Genomic DNA, 20,215 nt, shown 5'->3' on the forward strand with positions numbered 1-20,215 from the left:
ATTAAACATTGTTAATTATTCCCAAGCTCCGCAAAATGTGTATCAGTTTTTGTTTTGTGAAATACTTTTCATAGAGTACTAGGGCAAGAAACAGCGTCACATTTCTAGTACCCTACTTCCATATTATCGAGTAACTATGATCTACATGGATATCCATTTTGTAGAGATAACTATTCATCCAAAGTGCTTCATCGCTAATAATGATTGGTTAATAAAACTCCACACTAGCGTTTCGTAATTCACCAGCTTTCAATTTGCGATTGAAACTATATCGACTGTATCTATGAATCTTAACTTCTTCTAAAACTTCACTATCAACAATTTCTAATTCTGATACATGACACATAGATAGCTTCCTTAACTTTGGGAATTTCAACGTACTGAAATAATGTGGAATATAAACATATTCCATTATTAACTCTTCCAAATTTGGTGCTTTAAAGCCTTTCAGAATTATGGAGTCATACCAATCATGGGGTTTCTCTTGACGTCTTATCCTTAACTTTCTCAATTTACTGAAAACTGCTCCTTCAAAGTTAAACAAAATTTCACGATCAACCGAAACATCAGTCAAAGTTATATCTAATTCTTTAATATTATGATTTTTTGAATCTTTAAAATCTTTCAAAAGACAGTCTTGTAAAAACAAAATTTCAACATCAGGATACAAGCTTGATATACTTGATAAATCTGGAATTTGATTACCATAATGCCAAAAATATGTATCTATGATTTGAATTTTTTTAATACCAGGTCTTCCTAAACTATGACAAAGTTTATAAAAAGATACACTACTAGAAAATACCAATTCATGAACCGATGACGGGAAGTAATGTATTTGGGTTTTATCCTTACTATTCCCGGCAAATCCTGAGCCATCTAAAATTGTTAAACTTTCAAGATTTGGGTAAAAAATATTTGTGAATATAGGAATTATACTAGAAACACTTATTCGTTTCACAGAGTTAACAAACTTAATTGGACTTGAAACCTTATTTTCCAAATTAATGATCATTGGTAAATTGTGCCTGATTAAAGGTTGATAAATTGAAGCTTCTTCCAATTTATCAAAAGTAACAAATTGAGCAGAATGGAAAGTTTCACAACATATTACTAGCTTCTTAAGTTGTGGTGTTTCAATATTATACAGTTCAAGGGATGGATCCTCAAGTTTTGAATAAATTTCCAGTGATTCTAATTTTGTTGCTTTCAGATTTGATACTTTGAATAAATTTTTTCCATCAATTTCAAGATGAACAAGATCTGGAAGTTCCACAAATCCAAAAATATCATCATTAATATGATATAGTTTCAATTCAGTAACATTTTGGAAACATTTATTAGTCAAAGACGGTGTATAAGTTGATTGTAGATCTAACTTTAATTCTTGAGGGAAAAGTGGGACTTTTGATTCTAAAACTTCAGCTCTAAGAACACCCCTAAGCGTTAATGATTCTAATCCACCCATAAACTTCCCTGTATGATTTTTCTCACCTTTTTTAATGCTTGATTCATGTTGTGTGAAATTGAAGCAGTCAATAACCTTTGGACACCAAAAATTGCTACACGTCCCAATCTTTTTTAAACCAGGTAGTAAACAATATTGGAATACATCTGGTGTATACCGCAAAATATCTGAGCAAAAATCGTCCATAAACGGCTGTCGAATAGATGATCTATGACGCTTCCAGTACGAACGAGCCAAAACATTATCCACATTAAGATACATTTTGAAACCTTTAAATTTGATATTTTGATATGGAATTAAAGATAAAAATTCATTTAATAAACCTTTCACTGTTTGATGTTCTCCAAAATCCTTAAAATTTAATAGAATTAGACCTTTGAACTGGGAAATATTTTGAAGGAACTCATCAGAATTATCCGCAAAATCTTCAAAGCTCAAAAAGACATCCTTGTGTTTAGGATTGATCACCACAGGGGGCCAATGAACTATCTTGTAACGATCTTTTATTTGATTGTATAAACCTGGTATGAATTCAATAAAATTCTCTAAATCTATTGGATTCAAATTATCAAGAACTCGTAAGAACAGTTCAAAAGGTAGATTCTTGAGTAGTTGAAGGTAATCAGTTTCCATAGTCAGTTTTCAATATAATTTCAAGTGGTTAATATCATTTATAGCTAATCCATACAATTTGTAAGTAATATATAACATTCTTGTTATTACAATTTTTGCTATTCAACCCCCATAGACCATAGCGCCATAACCATATACTAGATATCCGAATATAACCGATGACTAAACTAGCTATTTAATATGAAAATGTTGAGGCCATACACCAGGAATTTTGCTCATTGAATTTGTCATGTATATTTGCCATTCAGAAGACAGAAACTATTATAGTCTAATATTCTCAACCTGTTGCAAAGGAGCATTATGAATACGAATTACTGAGAGGTGACGAGCAGCTTTAACATTACAAATATCTTGAATAATTGAACTTTAAACCGTGACATTAATGCGGATGATGAATTTGAGCCTAAGAACAGGCCTGTATATAATACACAATGTGACACCGACGTTAAACAATCATCTTTGTTCCCACAGTTCAATAATATGCTCCTATAATTAGGTATTCATCCATTGCTCACCATCCATATTCTTTGGTGGATAAAACTTCACAAAGTTTGGTAATTCACCAACGGTTAAACTGATAATATTACCACCATCTCCACCTCCATCAAGATAAACTTCTTCCAAGTTTTCATTACTAGCAATCTCCAAGCTTTCTATATGATCTATTGCTAGTTTCTTCAGTTTTGGGTATGTCATTGTATTTAAATGATGCGAAATTTGAACATCTTTTATTATTAGCTCTTCCAAATTTGGAGCTTGAAGGCCTTTGATATCTATGTACTCTTTTGGTACGGGACGATATATTACACTCGTTGGTATCACCCGAGGACGTCTTATTCTTAACCTTTTCAATGCACTTAATACCATTCCTTCAAGATTTAAGTATTTGGTTCTCCTTCTTATGGAAAATGATATATCCAATTCTTTAATATTAAGATTCTTGAAATTCCTTAAATCTTTAAAAGTACAATTCTGTAAAATCAAGATTTCAACATTAGGATATAACCTTGATAAAATTTTTAAATCCAGTTGAGGATCTCCTTTAATATCAGGAACATGAGTATTTATAATTTGAATTTTTTTAATACCAGGTCTTATTATACAACTAAACTCATTAAATATTGAAATATCAGTGAATATCAATTCATTAACCATCCATGGGATACAGCTTATTTGGTTTCTATCTCTACTATGGCCATAGCGTTCACCTAAGATTGTTAGACTAATATTAAGATTTCTGAAATTCATATTATTTGTAAATATTGGAATTGTGTTACTAACTGATATTTTTTTAACAAATTTGATGAAATTAAATGGATTTGGTAATGAGCTATTTGATAGACTTTCCAAATTGATTATTGTTGGTTTGGTTATAAATGGTGGTGGTTGATGAATTGTAACCTCTTTCAGTGTATCAAAACTAACAGATTGTGCAGAATGGAAACTTTCACAAACCAACTCTAACGTTTCAATTCGTGGGGATTGAATATTGAATAATTCAAGTGGAGAACCATCAACATACGAGTGAATTATAAGTGATTCTAATATTGGTGCTTTCAAATCTGAAACTTTAAATAAACTTGATCCGGTGATGAATAAATGAACTAATTTAGGAAGTTCAACAAACCCGAAGACATCATGTTTAAAGTCATATAATTCTAACTTAGTAACATTTGCAAAACACTTATTAGTTAAAGGTGGTGTATTTAATTGATCATGTAAAGTTAATTTTCTTGGGAAAAGTGGAATTTTTGATTTCAAAACATCAGACCTAATATCACCTTTTATAGTTAATGATTCTAACCCACCCATAAATTTCACCTCTTTGTGATCTTCATTAACACTTAACTCATACTTTGTGAAGTCAAAACATTGAATAATTTCTGGACCCCAAAATTTACTATTCAATTCAAGATCGTTCAAACCAGGAAGTAAAAACTTATATTTAGTTGTATTACTTGGTTCATTCCCCAACGTTGAAAACAAATAGATGATAAGCGAGTATGCAGTACCCCCATTTTTTGACCAATCCAATCTATCATAATCCATAATATTATTCACGTTTATATACATTCTGAAAGCTTTAAACTTCATCTCATCATAACGATGTTGAACTTGCAATAAAAAATAGAACAATAAACGTCTTGTTTCTCTTTTAAAATCCTGAATATTTAGTAAGATCAAGCCTTTGAAATCAACAACAGTTTGGAAATCATAAAATAATGCATTTTGTAACTTCATGAACATATCTTTATGTTTGGAATTTATTTCCACAGGAGGCCAATAAATTATCTTGTAACGATCTTTTATTTGATTGTATAGACCTGGAATTTCAATGAAGTGTTCTAAATCTATAGGATTCAAATTATCAAGAACTCGTAAGAACAGTTCAAAAGGTAGATTTTTGAGTAGTGTTAGATGATCCTTCTCCATATTGAATTAATTGAAGGTTGTAGTAGATTGATTTGATACCATGTAATGTGGGGATTTGAATTAACTAGTGTAAAGTTTCTTCTCAGCATATATGAGCCAGTACTCTGTTGCATCTTCTTAGTGCCCACCTTGCTTCCCAATTAAAAGTGCGTAGTTACTACTGAATTGCAGTCGTGAATCTGAGCCATAATAATATTACTCTTACATAATTATTCTTACGTGGGCGTAACACAACATCTTATTACGAGAACTTGTATCAAACATCAACAAGTCAGCTGTAGACATAATTTAACAAACATATACAACTAATATCAAGTATTCATCCATGGTTCTCTCTCGATATTACTTGGTGGATAAAACTTAATAGACTTGCGAAATTCACCAAATTGTAACTTCCCAATATTACAGGATTTAATTCCATAATCAAGATGAACTGTTTTCAAGATTTTACTACTAACAATTTCCAAGCTTGATATATAATCTATAGTTAATTTCTTCAACTTTGGAAATGCTAAAGTACTAAGATGATGTTCAATATGAAAATCTTCAATTACTAGCTTTTTCAAATTTGGTGCTTCAAAGTTTTTGAGGTTTAAGTAGTCCTTCTGGTGGACTTTTCTATTAAATGGACCAGGATGTCTAAGGCTAAACTTCCTCAATTGGCTGAAAACTGCCCCTTCAAAATTTAAACTCAATTCAGTATTCCATCCCCTGAAGCTTATATCCAGTTTTTTGATATTGTGATTCTTTACATTATTTGAATCTTTGATGAGACAATTTTCTAAAATTAAACACTCAACATCTGGATATGACCTTGATAAAACTGTCAAGTCTATTATTCGAATTTTATCCGGAGTATATTCATCAGGAAATTGGATTTTCTTAATACCAGGTCTAGCTAAATGTATTAGTTCATTCAACATTGAATCACTAGTGAATATTATTTCACTGACTGACGATGGAATATAATGGATTTGGTTTCTATCAATATCATAACCATAAAATTTATCTAAAATTGTTAAACTTTCAAGATTTGGGAAATGCATATTTGTGAAGATAGGAATGGTGTTACTGACTCTTATTCTTTTTACCTTGCTGATGAAATTAAATGGGTGTTGTGAGGACTCAGTTGACAAACTTTCCAAATCAATTATCATATCCTTTGCCGTCCAAGTGGAGTTCTTAAAATCAAATTGATAAATTGTAACTTCTTCCAATGTATCAAAAGTAACAAAATGAGCAGAATGGAAAGTTCCGCAAACCATTTTCAATTTTTTAATTTTTGGCGTTTCGATATTTATCAATTGAAGTGATGAGTTAATCCTTTTCGATTGAAGTGCTAAGTTATAATTAGATGTCTCAATTTCAAGTGTTTCTAAACTTTTTGCTTTGAAGTTTGAAACTTTGAATAAACCTGCATTATAAGTGGTGATCGATAAATGAACAAGGTTTGGAACCTCGAAAAATCCGAAGGTATCATAATCCACGTTATCTATTTTCAGCTCCGTGATATTCTGAAAACAGTTTCTAGCTAAAGGTGGTAAGATTGATTGTTCTTTTAAGATCAATTGTTGTGGGAAAATTGCAATTTTTGAATCTAAAATATCAGAACTAAGATCACCTTCAAGAGATAATGAATCTAAACCACCCATAAAATTTACCTCATCATCTGCTTGTTGATTCGCAGATGAATTATCATCAGAGAAATCAAAGCACTCAAAAGCTTCCGGGCTCCAATATTGACTTTCCAACTCAATTCTTTTCAACCCAGGAAGTGAAAAACGTTGAAATGTATTTGGTATAATTCTTAAAATTCGAAATAGAACATCGGTAACACGGTATCCTTCATGTTCGTAGTACCAATGATAATTATCAATATTGACATATAATTTAAAAGCTTTGAACTTCATATCAGGTTCAATTTCCAATAAAAAATTGAATAATAAATCTCTTGATGGTTTCCCAAACTCCTTAATATTTAGTAAAATTAAACCTTTGAATTGGTAAATATTTTCCAAATTTTTATATGCAGCATCTAGATTTTCGAAAACATCTTCAAATTGTGATTCATTTACTTTTGGAGGCCAATAAATTATCTTGTAACGATCCTTTACTTGATTGTACAAACCTGGTATAATTTCAATAAATTTCTCTAAATCTATTGGATTTAAATTATCAAGAACTCGTAAAAACAGTTCTAAAGGTAGGTTTTTGAGCATCTGTAGGTAATCAGTGTCCATTTTCAGCTAAAAATATTATTTGAAGTGGTTGATACCATTAGTAGCTAGGTCATACAATTTGTAACTAGTGTATAAGCTCCTTGATTTCGATTTTTCATGTTAACTCACATGGGCCATAACGTCATAACCATTTCCGAATACAACCGATATAAGTAAACTACACCATTTATTGTATGTAAATTATTTATATGATTTAAAAAGGAATTATATTCTCATGGCCTAGAAAATCCAGACCATAGTTACATTATGGTACCAAAATCGTGTACTGTTGTACCAGTAGGTCTATATTTGAAAGTCTGAGATGTATTAATTCTGAGGTGAGGTGTTATAGCATATATGAGTTTAATAAAATTTACAATATAAGCACCCATGAAGACCATACAAATTTGTACTTCTTACAATTTAAAGGTATATGGAAGCTATTGTACTAATTATATTGCAGTAAATGTACATATTATACACCAACACCAAAAAAAAAAGATCAATAGACATTAGATCATGTATAGCACACCCTCTAGGCTCTAGCTGGATTAATACACTCATATATTTGGTATTCACCCATGGTCCTACTTTTCATATTTTTCGGTGGATGAAACTCAACAATATTTGGTAATTGACCTATCGTTAAGCCACGAAAACAACTTATCCCCTCTCCATCAAGGTAAACTTCTTCCAATATTTCACTACTAGCAATATCCAAGCTTAGTATACGAGGAATGTATAATTTCTTCAACATAGGGTGTGTCAATGTACTGAAATGATTTCGAAGGAAAACATTCTCCATTATTAGGTCTTCTAACTTTGCTGCTTCAAAGTGCCTGAAAAGTATGGAATCACAATATGGATGTACTTTCCCACCTAAAAGACGACTTATCTTCAACTTTCTCAATTGACTTAGAACTGTCTTTTCGAAATTCAAATGTATAATATTATGAATTTCATTTGAAAAACTTATATCTAATTTCTTTATACTGTGATTCTCCTGAAGGTACATATCTGGTAACAAACAATTTTTCAAGATCAAAGTTTCAACGTTTGGGTAAAATTTCGATAACCCTTTAAAATTCAAGCCTTGCCTATCTGAAAATTGCATATAGTCAACTATAATTTGAACCTTATTAATCCCAGGCCTTCCTAAATAACAAAGATTGTTAAATACTGGAACACTAGTAAAGATTAATTCATTAACTGGACCTGGGATATAATGAATCTGGTTATTGTAACTATTATAACCGTACTCCTCCCCTAAAATGGTTAAACTTTCAAGATTTGGGAAATGAAGGTTTGTGAATATAGGAATTGTATTACCAACTCTTATCTTTTTCACAGAGCTAGCAAAAGTAAAAGGATTAGGTGATTGGTCATTCAATAAATTTTCCAGATTGATTATTGGTATTCTGATATCATTGGAACAACCTTGATAAATTGTAACTTCTTCCAGTGTATCAAGGGAGGTAACAAATTGTGCAGAATGAAATGTTTCACAACATAGTTCTAACTTTTTAATCTGTGGTGTTTCAATATGTAATAATTCAAGGGATGCATTTTCAAGATATGAGCGAATCACCAGGGACTTTAAATTTATTGCTTTCAAATTTGATACTTTAGATAAAAATGATCCTGAAATTAATAAACGAACAAGGTTTGGAAGTTCAATGAACCCAAAAGTCTCATCAGTAATATCATTCAATTCTAATCTTACAATATTTTGGAAACATTTATTAGTTATAGGTGGCGTAATTGACAGCTGATATAAAAATAATTTTGGAGGGAAAAGTGGGATTTTGGATTCCAAAACATCAGTTCTAAGGACACCTTCAAGACATAATGTTTCTAAGCCACCCATAAACTTCACCGTATGGTCATTATCATCTTTATCAATATTTGATTTATATTGAGTGAAATCAAGCTTGCTTATAAAATCAGGTCTCCATAATCCACTTAACGTTTCAAGCTTTTTCAGACCAGGTAGTAAACAATATTGAAATATATTTGGTTTATACTTCAAGATACGTGTACAAAAATGATTGATAAGCAACTGATCCACGTACGGGGATTGATCCAAAATATTCTCCATATTGAAATATAATTTCAAATCCTCAAATTTAAGAACCTTCTCTTGCATCATAAGTGCAAATTCATCAAACAATAAATCCTCTGGATTTCCTCCAAATTTGTTAATGATTATAAAAATCAGACCTTTGAATCGAGATAGACATGTCATGGAATCATCATCACCCATTATATCTTTTAAGTTCATGAAAACATCTTTATAATTTGGATGGATTTCCTCAGGAGGCCACTGAATTATCTTGTAACGATGTTTTAATTCATGGTATAAATTTGGCATTTGAATATAATTTTTTAAATCCATCGGATTTAAATTATCAAGAACTCGCAAGAACAGTTCAAAAGGTAGATTCTTGAGTAGTTGAAGGTAATCATTTTGTTCATACATATTGAAGAAGATATGAAGGGTATAGCTCTAGGTGGTTGATATATATCTTTTCTGATATGTTTGCTGATATAAATTGAAAGTATACTTCTATAAAGATCATTCTCGAGTGAATTCAACAACTGAAAGCTAATATTTATACATAGGGATAATCTTCTCAAAATTTGTGAACCCGTCTACCCTTGTCAGTGCAAACCGACGTACGATATATAAAATGCATAGCTAATAAATAAATTAATTTTCGTTTAATACAAGATCATACTTTTAGATCACCAAAATTATCCGAGACACTATTTAATTCTTCAGATATTGATTTTTTCAAGTCTTCAACCCATCTTAAAGTGTTATCATCAATTTGTATTGGTGGATAAAATTCTTCTAAATTTGGTAATTTCCCCAAGGATAAATTAGGTATTGATTCATTATGTGATAAATTTAATAAAATTAATGAGTTATTTGAAACAATATCTAAATCTGATATCTTATCTATTGATAATGATTTCAAATTTGGGTAAGGTGAAGTTGAAAATTTTGAAATGAATTGGACACCATTAATTGAAACAATTTCTAAGTTTGGTGCCTCAACATTTTCCCATTGAAGCGTCATTGAAGCATTACCATTTGAATAAAATGAATTATTAACTTTGGGACTTATATTTAATTCTTTCAATTGAGGTAACTTATTATTTTCAAAATTCATTTCAAAAACATCAGAACTAATTTGAATATCCAATACTTCTAGATTTGGGAATTCAAGTCCATTTATATATGAAACTGGACAATTATCAATCACAAGAGTTGTTAAAGTTGGATAATCTTTAGGTAAATTATTTATACTAACAAAATTAAAAGATCCTAAAACTGTTATATTTTTCAAATTTGGTGCATATATCAATGGGACTTGTTGTATAGCTTCGTTATGAGCTATTAATAATGTTTCAAGTATAGGGAATTGAGTTTGAGGTGATAATCTATAATTAACATCATTATGAATATTCCAAATCTTGAGCTTTTTTAAAGTTAAATTATCAAGTATTTGAATACAATGTTCAGTTTCTAAAATTTCTATTGATTCTAAGAATTTGAAAGTTGTGTTTGTGATATCAGGTATTGGTTGTTCATAAAGTTTGATTTTCACATATTTCAATTGTGGGAATTGAACATTTGTTATATGATCAATCGAACTTGCAATTATATCAATTTGTTGTAAGTTTTCAGCTTGGAAGTTTTCTAATGAGATGGAACTATAATAACTTGAATTATAAATTAAACTTTCTAGTTTGTTTGCTTTGATATTTGAGATTAATGGAATATTTGTATTTATGATCTCTAAATGTTGCAAATTAGGGAATAATACATCATCAATCTTATCAATTCCATTAGATGATTCAATTTTCAAGAATTTCAAGTTATTATATTTAAATTTTGTAAAATCTATAGGTTTAACAATTTCATTCAAGTGTAAAGTACTTGGTATAATTTTTTCTAATTTAGATAAATCACCATTAAGACTTCCTTCAATGTATAATTGCTCTAAGTTTGGTATATATAGTTCTTTATCCACGTTATTATCCACTATTGTTGTATCACCTAATCCTAGATATGTTACATTTGGTAATTTGAAAACTGAAGGATCCCAATCAATCATTAATAAATGTAATGTAGTAACATCAGGTAAATGAATTTTTTTAATAAAACCAGGATTTGAAGCAGTAATTGAAACAAGTTTATGGAATTCTTCCTGTAATTCAAAAGGTATTGATTCAATGTTATAAATTGTAATTTCACATGATGTTTCTGTTGATAACAGACTAATTAATTCAAAAAAATAAGCCCATGAAGATTCAGTATCATGACATTCTAATAATAGTGTACCTTTGAAATTTCTGACCTCAGGGGAATGTAATGCCTTATCCACGGTGACTAGGAAATCTTGAGGTAATGAATCATAACTATCCTGGCTTAGATCAGTAACTAATTTGTAATCTTGAGTGAATAAATAGTGTAAGCTTGGATCAGCATTCAATAAATTTATCAAATCATTTGATTCAAGATCTGATGTAATTTTATCAATGATATGAATTGGTAAGTCATTCAGGCTTGTTTGAGGAACTGTGATATTTGTCATTACGTACAATGGTTTCTGTTTATACTTGTCTAATCTTCTTGGAACTGTTTGCGTTGGCATTGAACCCTTTAAATAGAATTTTGTTCAGTTGAATGGTAAATAATAATGGAAAAGATCGACAATCCGCAGAAACGCGTACATATGCTTGAAAAGATTAATATACGTAGATTAATACGGTTAAAATAGGTAAAACATTTGCTATATGAGGATTTTGAAAGGTTATAATTGTATTATTTATCTAAGTGGTATTAATCGGGTTCAGATTGTGTTTAAATTGATGTTTTTAGTTGAGTTATCGGATTAATGATTGCTGATCTAGCCCATTTAGATGCTTAATATATAGGCGTTTCCACATCCGAGATCACCAACATCAACAACTATCACTTCCAACTTCCAACGAGGCATAGAAGACTAGTATCAAGGATTGACGATCAAATAACGTATCCTAGTGATCTCTCATCTTATTGTCACGATTTATCCCTTGTATTCAGCCCTGTCTGTTCCTGACTTCATCATTAAAGTAACTGGCTACATTTACAACCCATGTTGTAGCACTTGTTCAACTCCCAACTTAATATCCAGTTTACGAGCAGAGTCAAAGCTAAAAGCAGGAGCTAGTATATACTATACATAATACATAATACAATACAATTTAACTTAAGCTTAATCAATTCCTTATGTGTAACCGCTTATATAAGGGCTCTGCTTCGGTTCTTTAGGCTATGAGTATTGTATGCAGTGACTCTTTAAAGTTCGGCCGAGCCTCAACGTGTGACTATTGGTATTACTTCATTGGGTGTAACCATCTCATAAGTATCTTGAAAACCAAAGTAGTCAGACATAGTTCACCGAGTTTTATTGTCGACCAGCTTTTACAAGTTAATAGATTGTTGAAGTTTGTTGAATTTGAATATTGAAATCCTGATTAGTATGTATACAATTTAAAAAACCAGTGAAAAAATGTCAGAAAAAACTGAATTTCGCGCTTTTTACCCGCAAACTCCCAGCTATTATTTTTTTTCAGTATAGTGAAGAGTAAACATAAACATTGAAGAAATAATCAAGATTTGATTATTGATCTGGTTATACTAGGATTCCTATTTCAATTAAGAGAAATAATTCAATCATGACTGAAAAGAGAGAAACAGCTGATGCTTCAGATCTTTTGTCTTCATTGACAATCAAGGCTGAAAATAAAACTACTGAATCAAAAGAAGAACCAAAACCAGAATCAAAACCAGAAGTTAAAGAAGAATCAAAAGATGAGGTTAAACCAGAAGTTAAAGATGAAGTTAAATCAGAACCAAAATCAGAATCAAAAGATGAATCAAAACAAACCAATGACACACCAGAACAAGAATCAAACTTAATCAAATCAACATATGAAGTTAAAGTTAAATTAGCTGATCTTCAAGCAGATCCAAATTCTCCATTATATTCAATTAAATCATTTGAAGAATTAGGTTTATCAAATGAATTATTAAAAGGTCTTTATGCAATGAAATATCAAAAACCTTCCAAAATCCAAGAAAAGGCATTACCATTATTAATTTCAAATCCTCCAAGAAATATGATTGGTCAATCTCAATCAGGTACTGGTAAAACTGCTGCATTTTCATTAACAATGCTTTCAAGAATTGATCCTTCAATAAATAATGTCCAAGCTATATGTCTTGCCCCAGCAAGAGAATTAGCAAGACAAACTTTAGATGTTGTGGAAACAATGGGGAAATATACTGGAATTACAACACAATTAATTGTTCCAAATGTTGTTGAAAGAAATGCTAAAATTAATGCACAAGTTCTTGTTGGTACCCCAGGTACTTTATTGGATTTTATACGTCGTAAACAAATTGATGTTTCTCAATTAAAAGTATTTGTCTTGGATGAAGCTGATAATATGTTGGATCAACAAGGTTTAGGTGATCAATGTGTTCGTGTTAAGAAATTTTTACCAAAAACTGCACAATTAGTTATATTTAGTGCTACATTCCCTGATCAAGTTAAAAATTATGCTGAAAAATTCGTTCCAAATGCAAATCAATTGACTTTAAAACAAGAAGAATTAAATGTTGATGCTATTAAACAATTATATATGGATTGTGATTCTGAAAATCATAAATTTGAAGTTTTGAATGAATTATATGGTTTATTAACAATTGGTTCTTCAATCATTTTTGTTGGTAAAAAAGATACAGCAAATATTTTATATAAAAAATTAAAAATGGAAGGTCATCAAGTTTCAATTTTACATAGTGATTTAGAAACTTCAGAACGTGATAAATTAATTGATGATTTTAGATTTGGTCGTTCAAAAGTTTTAATTACAACAAATGTCTTATCAAGAGGTATTGATATTCCAAGTGTTTCTATGGTTGTTAATTATGATTTACCAGTTGATAGAAACAAACAACCAGATCCTTCAACTTATTTACATAGAATTGGTAGAACTGGTAGATTTGGTAGAGTTGGTGTTGCAATTAGTTTTGTTCATGATAAAAAATCTTATCAACAATTAATGGCTATTAGATCATATTTTGGTGATATAGAATTAACAAGAGTTCCAACTGATGATTGGGAAGAAGTGGAAAAAATTGTTAAAAAAGTTTTAAAATAGATAAGAGACGAAGTCTCGTTCTTTAATATAAAATAATTTGTTATAGTTTATACTAGTTTTATTTGTAAAATACCCATATCGGGTAATTTCCCAATCCGGAAATATCCAGTCTTTTGGTAAAATAGGGAAAATTCTGGTAAAATAAATAGGACTAATAATAAATTCTCAATTGAAAACAATTCCTTTAACTTCAATTAACATTCAAACATTAATTAAAAACTTTCAAAGATGGTTGATTCTACAAAAATCATTAATGTTATTATTGGTATGTTACAATGCAAATTCTTTCAATTCAATTAAATTACCAATTTATTTCGTGAGATTGGTTTCTTTTTTGTTTTGATCACGTCGATAACAAATATTTCAAAATACTAACAATTAATCAATAGCGCTTATTTTACCACCATTAGCTGTTTTCTTAGCAAGAGGTGCTGGTAGAGATTTAATTATTAATATTGTCTTGTGTAGTAAGTAAATTGAATTGGTTTAATGGTTAGTTGATGTTTTGTTTCATGAGAATTTGAGACGGAAGATGGAAATTAACCGCTTGAACATAAAGATTATGATATTAACAATGAGCTTTCAGTTTTCATTTGGTTCCCAGGTATTTTACACGCTCTCTATGTTGCATTGACTACAAATTGAACAATAAATTGATTATTTTGATGGATTGAGGTTTTATAAGTTTATTCAAGGTGTGTGTTAAAGTCCTTTTTCAAGGATTATGATATATGGTGATGAATGATAAGTTTCGTTTTCATATCCATAAAATCATATTAAAATGTTCAAAGAATTAATTTAAATATCCTTCATTGTGTTTTCTTTGTTTTAACAGCTAGTTTTATTTTGTCTTATTATAGCTTTGATGGTTATACTTTTTTTTATTTATGTCTAGTATAACTTTTTTTATAATGAGTTATGTGTTTTTTTTACTTAATTTTAATGTTATATAATATAATACTTGATGCTGACGTTTTTTGTATTCATTTTGTAGTATATATGATTATTGATATTATGTTTTACAAAGTTCAAATGATTTGTGATTATATGGGGTAAGAATCGAAAGAAATCAGTTGTAAGAAAACTATAATAGACTATTTTAGCATGATAGAAAGATATATGTTAACAGATATCAATTTTCAAATACATTCATCCCAACAAATTCTAGTCCATTTCTTGACTACGTTCCAAATCTTATACTATTCTTATCCAATAAACCCACATTATCTCAATTAAACTACATGAAATAACTTAAATTTCAACATCATAAAAAATACAATTTTATAATTTCATTAATATGTACAAAATATTCATTAACCTTTTCTCAACTCTTTAAATCTTTATAAACCTTTTTTTTCAAAAACTTATAATCTAAACATATTATGTTAGTATATATCTCCCAAACACAAAAAAACATAAAAAAACTTACTGAGGAGCTAAAGCTTCCATTAAAGGACTTTGGATGAAAGTAACACCAGCCTAATAATAATAGTTAGTAATTGATTTCACAAATCTAGTTATAGTTCATAGTTATTCAACATACAATAAAGAAACCAACATTTAAAGCAATTGGGAAAACTGGATTATTAACAATTTTTGAATAGAATGATTCTTGTTCTTGTTTTTTTGGTTGAGCACCTGAACCTGGTCTAGCATAAACTGATGACATTTTTAATAATAATTTGACTTATTGTATTTGAATCAATATATTAAGTATTCAATCATTATAGGCAATTTTGATTTCAATTTTTGTCGAAATCGATAATTTGAAAAAAACCAAAAAGTTGGTAAGAACCACAAATGCCATTATGTAAGCACATACATAATCAGATTCGTATATACAATTACAAATAGTTTTAATAATGAATTCATTTGTTTGTATATTCATTTAATTTAATGCAGTATAAAAATAAATGTTGTTTAATGAATAATAATAATAATTTTAATACATAATATGCCTATTTTTTGTTTTGTTTTGTAATCATTTCAATCATAAAAATAAGCAATAATAATATAGTAAATAATTAAGCAACATTTTAATCATACCTTTACCTGAATAGTTAAAGAATATTCTTTAAAGTGTATAGTAGTATAATAATATAAGAAACCTAGCCAGTGATAATAATAATAATGAAAAAAAAAAAAAATAATAATGAAATAAAATAAAACCCTGAATTGAATAGCAAATTGAATATATAAATAGTTTGTAATACCTTGTTCTAACCTTTGTTTGAAAACCCTTTAACCTTAATCTTTTCCCTTGTTGTTTTTCCTCCCTGTAATATGATGGTTGTTTACTTGTTTAGTTGTTCACCCCCTGTGCGATATACCAGACCAGCTGGAATTTAATTTGATACAACTTGTTCATAAACAATAGAATGTTGTAAAGAATCTAAATCTTCTTTAAAACCAACCGCTTTAAATGTGATTTTTCCATCAATAATAACATCTTGATGATGATCTACCCCCTTTGAATAAATTAATTGTTCTTTTTGATATTCTTGAACTTTTAGATTCAATACACCTTTAATAAACCATCTTCCATAATAATATAAATTCATTACTCTTGTAACGTATAATAAGAAATCATAAGCCAACATCAACAAGACTGGTGTAATCATAAGTAAAGCTATTGTGAACTGATATGTTGTTAGTAAATCTGAATCCCGTGGTTATCAAACAACATGTGATACATACTGAAATGTATTGTATGAGGGAAACAGTGTAATAAATCATATTTAACTGGATTGAATAAAGATGTATCAAATGATTCAGTATAGGATATGAATTATTCAAATCCATGATTTTTGAAGTAATCATTTGTTTTATATAATGTTTAATTTAAAGTTTTGTATTTTCTGTTTTGCATTAATTCTGGATTGTTTCCTCCTTTTATTTAAATTGTCATATTTTGACTTTTTGGCCCTAAGAAATTTACAATTTAAAGGACGATTTTTTTGGTTTGTCCAGTGCGATTTTTTTACTTTTTCACTTTTCACCCTGTAAGAAAAAAAACTTAACTTTATAAATTTTCATGTGAACAAGAAATTATTTTACAGAGAACAAGAATTTGATAAAGAATTGTATGATTTAGGTGATTAGTGGTTGTACTAGTCATGATCAGTGGATAAATGGGTATTGTATCCCTTTTTCTGTGATTAATTAAGGTATGTTTTGAGTGTTTTCACTATTTCCAATTGAGGCTATATATGAGTTATTCACACAGGTTTTAAAATGATGTTCAATCTATACACAAAACTTATCTACATTATCTGAGAATTTTCAAGGGAAGAAAAATTGCAATCTGATTAAAACAACTGTGTGTTATTATCTTTATTATAGCCATGATTTCATTATTGTTATTAGTACCTTTAACTAACATTATTACAGATCATAGTATAACAATATCTATAATTGATTAAGAAATGTACAACTTCCTATTCTCCTAATTTGCATCATGTATTAAATTACATATTATACGTAGATAACTAATAGTTAAGTTACATTTGTTTTGTAATTTGACAGTTGAAGGTTTATAAAGATCATCGATTTCTTTATCAATTGACTTTATTTACGTCCCACACAGGTACCACAATTTACACAAAATAGCAAACTTGTTTATCAACTTTTACTACTTACCTACTAAAACAATATCGTAAATAAAGACTATGATTGCCACACGTTGATTGTTAATAATTATTATCTATATTCAACGTCAAAACACGGTTACGAATAATTTGTACCACGGTTAACCACGAGTATAGCACAAGAAATTTCAAAAAACCTCCCTGTCTCATCTGGATTCAGCTTATAAAATAATATGTGTATACTTATTTCTAAGTTTGTAAACAAAGTTTAACCCACAAACTTTATCTTTAACAAGATCACGGAATCCTTGCCAAAGTTCCGTGTCCATGTTACCATGTTTCCTTAAGAATCCACACATGATATGATGATTCTACAAAGCTTAATATGCTTTTAATAGATGATCAAAACTTTATTAAAAGACAAAGAAGTTATCGAGAAAAGTTAGAAAGGTTAATAAAGCACTTTATACAGCAGATATTCTACTTTCGCTTTGCTTATAATAGTCAAGCGTAATGAGCATCAAATTTAAGTTTCAGTATGCAACCATGTTATTAAATTGCGAATCCGGAGAAGTTATAATTCAAAACAATAAAGTAATTAATCCCATGTTTATCCATATATATAATAGACTAGAGTTGACTACATATAATATTAAACAATAGTAGTATGATAGTATGATAATAACTTTAGTTCATTAATCTCCTATAAACAACTGTATTTTCATCTCCTTTTAACCTTCTTAAACCAAAACTCTTAGTACTCATAATCTCAAACAATCATAACCATTATTCCATTGTTTAAATTAAAAACATATGATAAGGAAATAAGGAATCCGTATCAACCCACATTTATGGTAAGTATAAAACAATAAACTTTGAGACGTATTGTTTTTTTGTTTTACCTTATTGCATCAAACATTTTTTGATCTTCAAGGCATTGATAACATCTAACCCATAAATAAACATATGTATAAAATGTATTAATGTCTATCAAAATCACCTAATTTAATCAAATTTATAACAAATATGGTAGTTTAACCAGCTTATCATAAATCTATGAAAGTAAATTTAAGGTTAATTAAAAAGTACTTGAGGTTAATAACTTCTGAGTAGAAAACATTTGGGTATAAAACAAATTTGGCTTCATCTTGGTTAAATCTAAAGCTTGTTATAACTATGACAAGGATTGTATTTTTTCTTGTATAACGAAAGTTTGATGTTGTATGACTTTCAATTGATAACAAAGCATAATCATTAAAAAAACTTTTGTTTTTGAACCTTCTTGCCTCATCACCAACAAATGGACCAAAGAGTATAAGTAGATGGATACACTTTCAAAAAACTAATGTTTAACCTCTATATGCCTTTAAAACATTCTAATAAGCAATATTAATATCAATATCTTGAAAATATATTAATCAATACTCACAATTCTTGCTTTTCTTATATGTGTAGGTAATATTTCACTTGATCCATTATCATCTGCTAATTTTTCAGCTTCACACATTAATTGTTTAATAAATAACATATAATCTAATCCAATCTTTACATATAATTGTTAGTATTCTTCATTATTGGGTATTGTAGTTGTTGGTGTACTTACTAATAAATCAGATGAATCATTTGCCATTTTTAATTGAGTTTTTTCTTTGATTAGTTTTTTAACTGTATTTCTTGTCAATGGTGCCATGCTGGTTGATGTATTGAAGACTAGCTGTTAATCAAGTTTGTTAAACCTGAAGTAGTGGTGATATGTAAACAAAAAGTAAACAAATCCTTAACATCACCGCGAATATTGAATATGTCGAAAGAAAAACAAAATGTTTGAATAAACAATTCAACAAATTTACTTGTAAAAATTGTTCATTGGACAGTTAAAATAATTTTCTTTCATTATGTAATAAGATGTTTTTATTGCCCTTTCTTGTGTGTTTTATCGCATTACTTTGTTCCAGCATGGTATGGAAATTATTTCCTGTATGAATATTAACATTAAGTGGATCATATCATTTTTAATTTATCATGATTAGGCAATGATTTGGAAAAAGCTAATTATATTTTGGAAAAATATATTAGAGGCAATTAATATATCATTTGCTCATAAATATTTATCCAATACCTCATAATAAAGGTATGACTTCCACGTTGTTTCAGTGTTTTATACGTCTAAGTGTCATGACTTAGCTATTTAATATATGAACTACAAAAGATTTTTTATTGGACCTATTTTAACAGTATACAACTTATTTGTAGTGTATTCTTTGAACTGATCGAATGATCTATTAATATATTGTCTATGTATTATAGCTACCTGTGGAATTTCAATTTCTATCCTATTATTCACAACTAGCAACTAACTGATAAATGGAAATGTATTATACCATTATAAAACGTCAATTAGTAGTTAAAGTTTAACGCTTACCTATCACGATGTCAGTTCTATCAGCTTCGAAAACTTGAAATCAACAATCACACGGTGAAATCAACATCAAAAAGATATTGAAATTTACTCCAAAGATGTTTCATAATCATTATCAACTGATAATCCTTTACGAAATCAATAATTCAATTCAATTCTAAAAACTTTGAAGATCAGAGTACCTATAGCAAGCATTCCACAGGAGCACCGACTCATGAATATATATGGTCTAGCT

The 20,215-nt window shown here is 29.1% G+C and overlaps 6 protein-coding genes across 6 annotated transcripts; 1 reads left to right on the forward strand and 5 right to left on the reverse strand.

The window, feature by feature from the left end:
* Window positions 1-208: 208 nt before the first annotated feature.
* BN7_3472 (uncharacterized protein) lies at window positions 209-2,101 on the reverse strand (the record flags this gene model as incomplete). The annotated part of the gene is made up of 1 exon (XM_011275864.1): window positions 209-2,101. One exon carries the CDS (start codon window positions 2,099-2,101, stop codon window positions 209-211), a length of 1,893 nt encoding a protein of 630 aa, XP_011274166.1.
* A 492-nt stretch (window positions 2,102-2,593) lies between these two features.
* Window positions 2,594-4,534, reverse strand: BN7_3473 (uncharacterized protein; the record flags this gene model as incomplete). The annotated part of the gene is made up of 1 exon (XM_011275865.1): window positions 2,594-4,534. The coding sequence occupies one exon, from the start codon at window positions 4,532-4,534 to the stop codon at window positions 2,594-2,596; it is 1,941 nt and encodes a 646-aa protein (XP_011274167.1).
* A 311-nt stretch (window positions 4,535-4,845) lies between these two features.
* BN7_3474 (uncharacterized protein) lies at window positions 4,846-6,774 on the reverse strand (the record flags this gene model as incomplete). The annotated part of the gene is made up of 1 exon (XM_011275866.1): window positions 4,846-6,774. One exon carries the CDS (start codon window positions 6,772-6,774, stop codon window positions 4,846-4,848), a length of 1,929 nt encoding a protein of 642 aa, XP_011274168.1.
* A 514-nt stretch (window positions 6,775-7,288) lies between these two features.
* BN7_3475 (uncharacterized protein) lies at window positions 7,289-9,232 on the reverse strand (the record flags this gene model as incomplete). Its single annotated transcript, XM_011275867.1, has 1 exon — window positions 7,289-9,232. The coding sequence occupies one exon, from the start codon at window positions 9,230-9,232 to the stop codon at window positions 7,289-7,291; it is 1,944 nt and encodes a 647-aa protein (XP_011274169.1).
* Window positions 9,233-9,485: 253 nt separating this feature from the next.
* On the reverse strand, window positions 9,486-11,417 carry BN7_3476 (Toll-like receptor 13; the record flags this gene model as incomplete). The annotated part of the gene is made up of 1 exon (XM_011275868.1): window positions 9,486-11,417. One exon carries the CDS (start codon window positions 11,415-11,417, stop codon window positions 9,486-9,488), a length of 1,932 nt encoding a protein of 643 aa, XP_011274170.1.
* Window positions 11,418-12,483: 1,066 nt separating this feature from the next.
* On the forward strand, window positions 12,484-13,974 carry DBP5 (ATP-dependent RNA helicase DBP5; the record flags this gene model as incomplete). Its single annotated transcript, XM_011275869.1, has 1 exon — window positions 12,484-13,974. The coding sequence occupies one exon, from the start codon at window positions 12,484-12,486 to the stop codon at window positions 13,972-13,974; it is 1,491 nt and encodes a 496-aa protein (XP_011274171.1).
* Window positions 13,975-20,215: the final 6,241 nt, after the last annotated feature.

The sequence above is a fragment of the Wickerhamomyces ciferrii genome, contig 00097, assembly GCF_000313485.1.
Source record: "Wickerhamomyces ciferrii WGS project CAIF00000000 data, strain NRRL Y-1031 F-60-10, contig 00097, whole genome shotgun sequence".
Classification (NCBI taxonomy): domain Eukaryota; kingdom Fungi; phylum Ascomycota; class Saccharomycetes; order Phaffomycetales; family Wickerhamomycetaceae; genus Hansenula; species Hansenula ciferrii.